This window comes from Aedes albopictus, chromosome 2, assembly GCF_035046485.1.
Source record: "Aedes albopictus strain Foshan chromosome 2, AalbF5, whole genome shotgun sequence".
NCBI classification, from domain to species: Eukaryota; Metazoa; Arthropoda; class Insecta; order Diptera; family Culicidae; genus Aedes; species Aedes albopictus.
Genome location: NC_085137.1, coordinates 245676064 through 245686382, shown reverse-complemented (window position 1 = coordinate 245686382; position 10319 = coordinate 245676064). Strand labels below are relative to the sequence as shown.

Genomic DNA, 10319 nt, shown 5'->3' with positions numbered 1-10319 from the left:
CGCATGGCTGACGTCTGATACAGAGGCGTCTCGTGACTAGCAGACTGACCTGTTCTACAGATTACTATTTTACTAAATGAAAACACATTAGAGTTATTTTATACTATTTATGCTTGCTGTTTTTTTTTTGTTTTAGTATTGTGGTTTTTAACATAAGCTGATTTTTATCTTCTTGTTTGTTAACCATTTTCTGAAAAATATCTTTCGCATTTTCATCGTGAATAAAAATGCGATTCGCATTCAGATGCGTCTTTGAGCGACTTCCGAAGTTTGGTATCTAACATACTTTTAGAAAAATCCATTTTCGGTGGAAGTCATTTTCTAACGTTCTTCACACACCGACGATACTTGTTTTTTTTTCAATCATGTCCAACATGCTCTCTTTTCCGCAAATGTTAGAAATTTCCACCTCTATAAATTGTTTTAGCTCGTAATGGCCTCGAAGTTAAAATTTGGAAACCGTTGCCAACGAGCTAGAGAACATTCGGCCCCCAGCTTCATCCACGCTGGATGTAATGCATAACAAGCGCGCACGACATTGGGTGTGCCAAAATGTGCTCTAGCTGCGCAAGTTGTTCTCAGCCTACGTAGAACGACAAACCGAGAAACCACAGTCTAAACTTTCATTCATTTCTGGTTTTGCTACACACATGTAAACTTTCCACTGAAGAAGCTCTTTGCGTTTAGCTGTGTGCCTCTGGTATCCATCGCTTTTTTCTCTAAAGAGTATACCGACCAGCATGCTAACAATCATTTACACACATTTGAGAACCTGATCGGTAAGCATAGCTGGCAAAGTATTTATATAAATACTGTGCAATCAATGTTCGTTATTCCATTTTTGTAGATATTGTTAAATAATCCTTTAATTTCCAACAACGATACAACATACATTTTTTAGCATTCTAAAACTGTAAAGGGAGCGTCCATAAATAACGTCACGTAAAAATCTACCATTTTCAACCCCCCCTCCCCCCTATGTCACACTTTTTGTATGGGACCTCTGAAACTTTTGTAGCGATTGTCACACTTTGCTGAACCCCCCCTCCCCCCTCAAAGCGTGACGTAATTTATGGACGCTCCCAAATTTTCAACATGATTTTAAAGACTTTAGTCGGTTGCGCTTAGCGTGCGTGTTCGCGTGAGAAGCAGGCGGGAAGTGAAAAATGGGAAGAAACGTTGACAACGCTGCTGCTGGTTCTAGACGAGTAGGGAACGTATGAGCGACAGAGTAAAATGAAATGAATTCGAATGAACACTGCCGTTCGGAGGCAAAAAAAGTGAGAAAACTGTTGGTTTGGGAACAGCATCCATCGTTCGCATGAATCGGGGAACCGGTGGCATGTAGTTTCGAAGAGTCGAGCAAGAGAGAGCTGCGCAGGGCTGGCCAGGGTTGAGAAATGTACTGGAAAAAACGGTTACCGGCTGTACATTTGACATTTTTCCACACGAACATCATAGGCCCAGCCAAACTCAAACTGTTCGAAAAATAAATGTCATAACATTTTTTTTCCTGCAGCCTTCTTTTTCGAAACGGTTTCCAAGCGCGAGAGCGCCAGTACTCGAGCACAACGACTAGTAATCCTACATTATAGAGATCTGCGGAGGCAGCCATTGTGAGCCAATCGTGCAGAGAGAACTGTCAAAGTGTGAGCCAAATGAACATGCTTATCGTTCGTAGGAAGGCGTCGTTTGAACGGCATTGCAATCGGAACTAAATAAAATAAAATTATTTATTTTTTATATCGAGATATTGGCGGAATATGTATGTTGAGTAAAAAGACAAAAATTTATTAATTCTGCTTTCAAAAGCTCATGCTTATGACGACACCTTTGTTGCTGAAATTGTCGAAAAAACTTCCATTGCTGCTTCTTGCTTCCCTTCTGCCGATATGATTAGCGTAACACTTTTGCAATGAATTTCATATTTCTTCGATTGTTCCGCTATTTCAACAAAATTTTAGAAAAAAATTCTACCATAATTAGAAAATGTAAACAAAACAACTTGAACCACAACGAAGTCACGCACAAAGTTTGAACATCTAGCTTTGTAGCAAGTGTTGGCAGCTGTTGTAAACAAAACAAACAGCGTTGCCGAATCGACGTATGTAACTTCCGCTCATCTCTATGTAGAGGATTTCTAACAACGACGACAAAAATTTCTGTCTCTCCCGTTTTCGCATTTTTCTGCGTTTCAAACCGCTTCTAGACAAACTTCTTTACATGCATCACAAAGCTAGGAGTGTGCTCTAGCTATTTGTGCAAATCGATTTAAATTATTTATTAAAACAAGTGAGTTATTAGCAGTTGAAAATATTTGACATTTTTCGCAATCACCCGCCTCAGCATGACTGCTCATAAATATTTTCGTGGGGAAGCAAAAACCATCAAGCGTCTGCTTGACTGCCGTCGGCGCGGCATCTGATGGTATTGGTGATGCCGTTGTTTTGTTTTTATTTTACTGCCAGTATCGATGAACGAAAAAGAGAAAAATGTATTTTTGCCATCCCTGGGGCTGGCTCTCGCATGCTCTTGTTGGTTTCTGCCGGTGGATGACTTGGAGTCGTCTTTCGTTCTTCATAAACCGGGAACGATGTTAGCGCCTTGTGTGCAAGTTGTTATGGGGTATGTGCGGTGGGAGTTTTAAATTTAGTTTATTCTTTTGGTATATCTACTTAAAGATTATTTTGCGAGTTTTATTCTCAGCCTATACCCGTTCCAAGAACAGGTCGAACATGTGGACGAGGCGCCTCTCCAAACTCCACGTGAATTTGCGTCGTAAGCCCAAATCTGTCGTGATGAACCTAGTTGAATAGGTTTTAATTTCTGAACCGTTCGCTGCATGAAGCACGAAAGGCATTGGGCCGGACATTTTTTCTTTCCAACTTGCTGGTACTATGGAGACATCCGAGCCCGTGTCGATGAGAAAACGCATACCGCTGGACCTGTCGTGTATCTTGAGACGCCGGCTGGAAAACATTCCACCCACCTTCGCCGACTCAGGTGAGCAGAGCTTTAGTTTTTTGGATCCTGATATCGGCACGGCTGCTTGCAACGCTGCGCTTGTTGACCATATTTCCGATGATACCAGCATACGTCGTTCGCGATTCGAGAAGCTGATGCTGATCGGCTGCGGCGGCGGTCGTTACTGCTGGTTCGGAAACGACGAAATTCAGCACTGAGTGTCTCCAGTTGATCCTTCATGTACTCCATTCGATCGTTAGTACCGGACGAGGATCCGATAGCAGCAGGGGAAACGGCTGCAACGTTGGGCGACTCCATCATTTTATCGGCCATCTCCGCCAACTTCGAAAGGGTGCCATCACTGATGGTCAGGATAGGGCGTACGTTTGCCGGCATGCGCTGCAGGAACAACATTTTGAGGAGATTGTCATTAACGTTCAGTCCAGTAGCCAGCTCTTGCATTTTTGCCAACAGATGTGTCGGCCGCAGGTCTCCAAGATCAGTCGAGCCAAGAAGCCGTTCCAACCGCGCCTCCGGGGAGAGGGCGAATCGTGATATCAACCGATCTTTAAGCGCCTTGTACTTGTTATCAGCTGGAGGAGTCGACACCAAGTCAGCAATGTGGCAAATTACTGACTGGTCTACTTTGGCCACGATATGATAAAACTTAGTTTCATCCTTCGTTACATTGGCGAGGATGAATTGCGCTTCCGCCTGCGCAAACCACATTTCCGGGTCTGTCTTCCAGAAGTCGGGTAGCTTCACGGAAACCGCTGCAGCAACGCAGCGTCTTGCTGGTCCTGTTGTTGATTCATATTCCAATTGAGGTTAGAATCACGAATACCGACGCGGAAGAGAATAACAGAATTTTCACAAACGTCGTGCGCGAGGACTCGAGTCGCGATCACGGATCACGTCGGGGTCACCAATGTGGTGGGACGGAACGAGAACGAGACCAGAAGAACACGATTACAGTTTAATATTCTCGTTTATTGTCTCTTAATAAAATACACATTTGTTTACATCGAACGCGTAACAAGTACTACTCTTTTCTCTCTCTCTGCACATGACATTTCTACTTATGGGTGTGCCATGAATTACACCCCATATATACATAGGTAAATCCTGCCTTGTCTTGTTGTATACCGTGCTCCTCAAAACAAACATTTTTGCAGTAAAAGAGTGGAACAAACGACTCATAAACAAACTACAGCTTATGAAACTGTTGTTCAGCTAGTTCTGTTTCTTGGACTGTCTTGTGTTTTGCACGGCCTACTCTTATATATCCAACTAGGTACACTATACTACACTTTCAACGACTATTTCTATGCCACAAAATGGTGACAGAAACTGATTGTGTTGAAAGTTTTGCTATAAGGTGAAACTAAATAAAAAATAGCATCATCATTGCAGACATGTATGAGTCCTGTTCAACGACATAGGTTGAACATGCTCGAAGTTTCTGCATCTTGCTCTTGGGTAGGAACAAAATGCAGCAAGTTCAACCTACGTCGTTGAACAGGACTATGGGTTGCATTGATCTTCTTCTTTTCTTTTTTATGACTCTACGTTCCAACTGGAACTTGACCTGCCTCTTTTCAACTTAGTGCTCTTCGAGCACTTCTACAGTTATTAATTGCGAGGCTTTCTTTGTCTGCCATTGCATGAATTTGTATAATGTGATATACGATGATTCCAGAGCGTCGGGCAAAAGTTCTCGACCGGATCAGGAATCGAACCCGCCGTCTGCGAATTGGCGATCTAGCCTTAACCATTAGGCTAACTGGTAACTGGATTGCATTGATGTCATTTTTTAGTGCGTATAGAAGATCTATATCGGGGTCTCCAGTTAGCATAGTGGTTAAGGCTATGGATCGCCAATCCGGAGACGGCGGGTTTGATTCCCTTTCCGGTCGGGAAAATTTTCTCGACTTCCTGGGCATAGTGTATGTTTGTACTTGCCTCGCAATATACAAATTCATGCAATGGCAGGCAAAGAAAGCCCTTCATAAGGGTTCATTCAAATATTACGTAACGCAATGAGGGGAGGGAGGGGGTCTAGCACTGTGTTACGCTTCATACAAAATTTCAAAATCTTCCATACAAAAGTTGTTACGTGGGGGAGGGAGGGGGTCTAAAATTGTCATATTTTGCGTTACGTAATATTTGAATGAACCCTAATAACTGTGGAAGTGCCCAAAGAACACTAAGTTGAAGAGAGGTAGGGCAAGAAGATCCATACAAAATAAATATAAGAACCAATAATTACTGTTTACAAAAACCTACTATTCTTCTATCACGAAACATATTTATCTTTTCAGCGATTTGGAATCGGCTACTGGAATCCTTGCTGTTATGTCGCAAGCCGGACTGCAGCCATCGGCCGATACCTACACGACCCTGCTGTGCGGATACGCCCGAAAGGGTAACGTGGACTACATCCTTAAAACGCTGGAGACCTGCGAACAGAGAGAAATCTATTTGCTCGATAAGGATCTGCTGGAGATTATCTATTCCTTGGCTACCAATGGTCACGCGGAAAAGATTGACCCATTGATTGCCAAGATCCGGAAGCAGGCCGGGTTCAACCAAGACGCGGTGAATGTGATCCTGAGGTTGATCAACCGTGGCCAGGAAGATGCTGCGTTCAAGGTGCTGAAAACAATGCCGAGAGCCACTAAAAACGATGGGGAATTGGCAAACACCGGAGGTTTCTTGGTTAAACAATTGATTAAAGCGAAGCGACCCATCGGAAAAATCCTTTCGATTTGTGAGGAACTGACCAGCTCGGGTATGAACTCCAACGCCTATCTGATTGCTTTGGAGACTGCGTTGAAGAATGGAATCGTCGATTCGGCGTACGCCCTATTGAAAGCCTTAAACGAACAGAACCACCCCGTTAGGCAGCATTACTTCTGGCCACTGTTGTGCGCCAACGATCAACCCCGGCCGGAGGGAGTCCTGAACGTAATAAGAACGATGATCCAGGAGTTTAATGTACAACCCAGTAGTGAAACCATTCGGGAATATGCGATTCCCAATATGGGAATGAACAATCACGAAGAAGTGATCCAACTGCTACGTAGTGTTGGTATTTCCTCAGCCGTGGCTAGTTCCGGATGCGTTTTTGTCGCCTTGGAGAACAATAACCTGAAGGATGCGGCCAACATTGCCTCTCGGTACAAGGCTTTCTATTCACCGGGAGTTTATCGAAAGCCGTTGACTTCGGCGTTGGCTCAATCACAGGACTTCAATTCCTACATCCGGTTCACGCGCCACTTGTATGACAATTTGCTGAGATTGAATGCAAAGGAGGAAATGAACGAACAAGCTGGTGAAAGCGAAACCAGTTTGCCGAATATTCAAGCGGAAGTCCTCGGGTCTTTGATCTACGATGTCGCGGTGGTTTTCAAGAACAAACGTGTTGAAGCACTGGAAAAGGTCCTGTCCGGATTCGTGAGCCAAGGGCTGTCCATTAGCAATTCACAAGCGGAAAGAATTCAGGAAAAACTGGGAGCTGAAATGACGACCGAAATTTCCACCATGCTGAGTAAACTGGCCGCTGGAGATTTGGAACCCGTTCAGTTGGAAAGCATGGGCCAAAGGACAAAAACACCCACATCTAACCTCTCGGTCCCTCAGTTGGAACGCCTGATAGCCAATTTACAAGAACGCGGAGAGAATGCCAATTCCCTGAAGAACCAACTTATCCGCAATGTGATCCGTGCGAATGATGTTGCCAAAACAGAAGAGATCCTAGCTCGTCTTGAGGAAGACAGTTACGTCGTTCCGCCCGGAGTGTACGCCCAGGTAATCGAGTTGTACGCCAACAGCGGAAAGGTAGAAGAATCCTTCGCACTCCTCGAGAAAGTCAAAGCGAAACTTCCGGATTTTGAGCTGGACGATACGAAAATTGTTCGCCTGGCGCAAGCTTTGCTCAATCAGGACCGGTTCGATGATGCCCTGAAGTTCATCGCAACCAACAAGGCCACGACCGATCGTACCGAAAAGGAGGTAGATTTCAACTACAACAGTGCCTGTTGGCGGCTATTGAACACGTTGGCCGAGAAGGGACAGAGCGAAGAAGTTAATAAGCTTTTCCAGCAGCTGCTGGACAACGGATACATCACGGTACAGAACATTTTCCTGGGATCGTTGATCAAGGTGAGCTTTATTTATTTATGTGTTTGCTACAGTTGGACAGGACGACCTATTTTGTGGGAATTTTCGCCTTTAACTCGTTGTCATCCGGAACTGTACATTGACCGGCATTTTTTTCAACATGCCTTGTTCATTGCATCTTTCTGGCATTGGCTGAATGCTGGGTTCGCCTAGAGTGCAGCAAGCCTATATCTTTCAAGCTGGCTACTAAAATGGTCATCATAAGGGAACTTTAATAAAAAATCTATGACAAAAAATCACGTCGTGCGTTCTCTGTTCTAACTATACTAAGTTTATACTTGCTCTGTTCTACAACGTAGTTTCTAACATCTTGTTTTATTTCAGGTTCACATCGTCAAAAATGATGTCCAGACGGCCATTGCGGTATTTGAGGAAATTTGTCAAAAGTATCGCACCACGCCATGGAAAGCGGAACTTACCTGTCGGTTGATCCAAGCGGAGGATGCCACCAATCTGCAGCGCTTGACCGATCTCAGCACCGAAGTTCACGGTGAAGTGAACAGCTTGTACGATTTGGTGTTTGCGTTTGTGGACTGTGGCCGTATTCGTCAGGCTAGGAAAATTCTGGAAACGCCTGGGCTTCGCTCCCGTGGCCAACGCATTGAGAGTGCCTGCGAACGTTATCACGTCGAAGGAAAGACTCAGAGCTTGGAAGGTCTCATGGAAGCTACGAAAGATTTGAACCACATCGATCGATCGGCCATTTATCACAAACTGCTTAAAAGCTACATCAACGATAAACAACCGGAAAAGGCTCTGGGTCTATGGACCAAAATGCAGGAAGAAGACCAGACCCCAACGGACGAATTTCTGGTCGAACTCTCCAACTTTTTGAAAGCAAATGGATACGAAGTACCATTTGTGGCTCCGAATGCTAACCCAGTCAAAAAAGCGATTCAAGCAGCACCAAAAACCAAACAAACTGAAACGAAACCTGTTGATGTCAAGAAATCAGTTTCGCCAACTCTGAAGGAGTTCAAAGCAGCATCCAAGGCGGGCGATGCTGATCGGTTGCTGGCGGCCCGAGAAAAGTTAACCGAAGGCGATAAATTGAATCTTACAGAACAATCCATGGTGGTGGAAGCTCTGGTCAATCGCGATAGATTGAATGAAGCTTCTAAGTTGGTGCTTAAAATGCTAGAACAAAATCTCCATCCAATTCCACGGATTTTCAAATATTTCCTCAACAAACTGGCAGCTTCCGGTGATTTGAGTACTTTCGAGCGCATTGGTGGAATGATCTCGGACGAAGTGAAGCGACTGATCTCTTTCGACAACCGCCTGTGCCACGCCCACATTGCCGGCGGCAACGTAGAACAGTATATGAAGAAACTGGAAGCCACAGCTAATGCAATCAAAACAAAAGAAGAAGCCGAAATCGCGGCAAAGCATTTCCCGATCGGTGGAGCCTCTGGAATTCTGACCAAACATCCGGAAATGCATGATCGCTACAAGGCGGTCGCCGAAAAGTACGTTAAATACGATCTTATTGCTCCGATGAATGCCCTCTGGACGTATCACTTCATGATGAACAACGAAGTGGAAGCCCAACAGATCTGGGATCAGTTCTTGATCAACAGCTCCAGGGTTATGTTCCAGAAGATTATCCAACAGGCCCGGGAAACGAACGACGATGCCATGGTGCGTCGCCTTATCGATCAGCTCAAGGATTCCAAGGTGACGGAAAATGGCATGGGAATCATCTACAGTTGTTTGATCGATGCCCTGGTCATCAAGGGACAAGCCGCCCAAGGTTTGGAAGCCCTGAAGGATGGCCTCAAGGTTATCTGCCTGGAGCACTTTAACCGATCGGCTCTGAGGCGGCTTAAGGATAGCGCGGTGGCTGCTGGACACGATTTCCCCTACACGATTCCGGACCGAACGCCCAACAAGGCACATGACACATCCAGCAGCAGCAGTGGAAGCAGTAGCAGCAGTGATGACGATGTCGGCCGGGCTAGAGGTAGCAACTAAGAGCATATTCCTAGGTAAGTTACTTAGTTACAAGCCACGCGAGCATTATGGAAATTGCAGAAAGCTGTTGCACCAAGAAGCATTGTTGTATTGTAATAGTTTGTCATACACCACCCCAAATTAGTTTTAAATAGATATATCAAAATATGCTGGAACTTCATTTATTGGAATGCTTGAAAATAATAATTTTATAATCCGAAATCCCTGGCGCAAACACTTGGTTGCTGGATTTCTTTCACATTTCAGGCCAAACATTTCAAAAGGTCCTATCTGCATTTGAGAGGCTCTCTTTGTTCACTTTCTCTTTCAATTATTGCAATGTAATGGTACACTTTTCAACTATTTTTGCAGTACAAATCAAAAGACGATTGTTTTGACCATCGTTCAATGCATGGAGACAATCATAATACAAATAAACACACGGAAAGATCGATGTACACAGAGCAAGGAGTAACTTTCACGCAGCGATCGAAAAGACAAAAGATTTCATGCAAACTTGTGTGAAATTTCACGCAAATTTGTGTAACACCGGATCAGCACATTTTTTGTGCTGATCCAGTCGTACGCAAATATGAGTGAAAAATCCTTTGTCTTTTCGCAAGTTACTCATTCGCTGTGTACTATCGTTTTAGGGTGCAGCGGAGATATTAACGAAAGAGAGGGAAACCAAAGAGAGCCTCTCTTCTGCAGATTGGACCTTTCGACATGTTTGGCCTGATTTGACATGAGGAAACACTTAATACTCGCATGGAAACGAACGACCGGTGCAAAAATGGGTGGATAACGAAATTAAAACTATAGTTAACGACGCACTGTTGCGTGGGTAGTATGGAGCCCATCAGTGGGGTTAGTTTTAGTGAGATTAACGTGATCTATCATTCGTGGTTTAAAAATAGAATAACAAATATAACCATACTTTTTCGGTTTCAGGATAACATTGGGGGTTCTTGCAAACAATTTTAAGAAAAAAGGCCGGTATTGATTTTCATTAATTAACTTTAGTTTACTGCTCTCACTTGTCCCAATGCATTTCAACATCTGGGGCAAGAGAGAGAGAGCCAGGTGAGAGCTATTAGCCTGTGCATGATGGCAAAATTCTTTTGTTCTTATACTTTTACTGCGAGCTCTGTTTTGGTGCTGTCCTGCTCACACTCACAGAAATTTTGAACACAGTACTCGCAGTAAAAGCAAAATCTCAG

At 44.2% G+C, this 10319-nt stretch overlaps 2 protein-coding genes across 2 annotated transcripts; one reads left to right on the top strand and one right to left on the bottom strand.

The window, feature by feature from the left end:
- Positions 1-3015: 3015 nt before the first annotated feature.
- On the bottom strand, positions 3016-3693 carry LOC134286435 (uncharacterized). Its single transcript, XM_062848045.1, has one exon. It carries the CDS (start codon positions 3691-3693, stop codon positions 3016-3018), a length of 678 nt encoding a protein of 225 aa, XP_062704029.1.
- A 1536-nt stretch (positions 3694-5229) lies between these two features.
- On the top strand, positions 5230-9280 carry LOC134283945 (leucine-rich PPR motif-containing protein, mitochondrial-like; the record flags this gene model as incomplete). Its single annotated transcript, XM_062848044.1, has 2 exons — positions 5230-7128; positions 7471-9280. Coding segments are annotated over 2 exons (3549 nt in total), but the record flags the coding sequence as incomplete, so codon positions are not given.
- Positions 9281-10319: the final 1039 nt, after the last annotated feature.

Bases quoted from the DNA above. Each gene is read 5' to 3' on its own strand.
- LOC134286435 (XM_062848045.1), bottom strand. From the start codon at position 3,693: ATGTGGTTTGCGCAGGCGGAAGCGCAATTCATCCTCGCCAATGTAACG.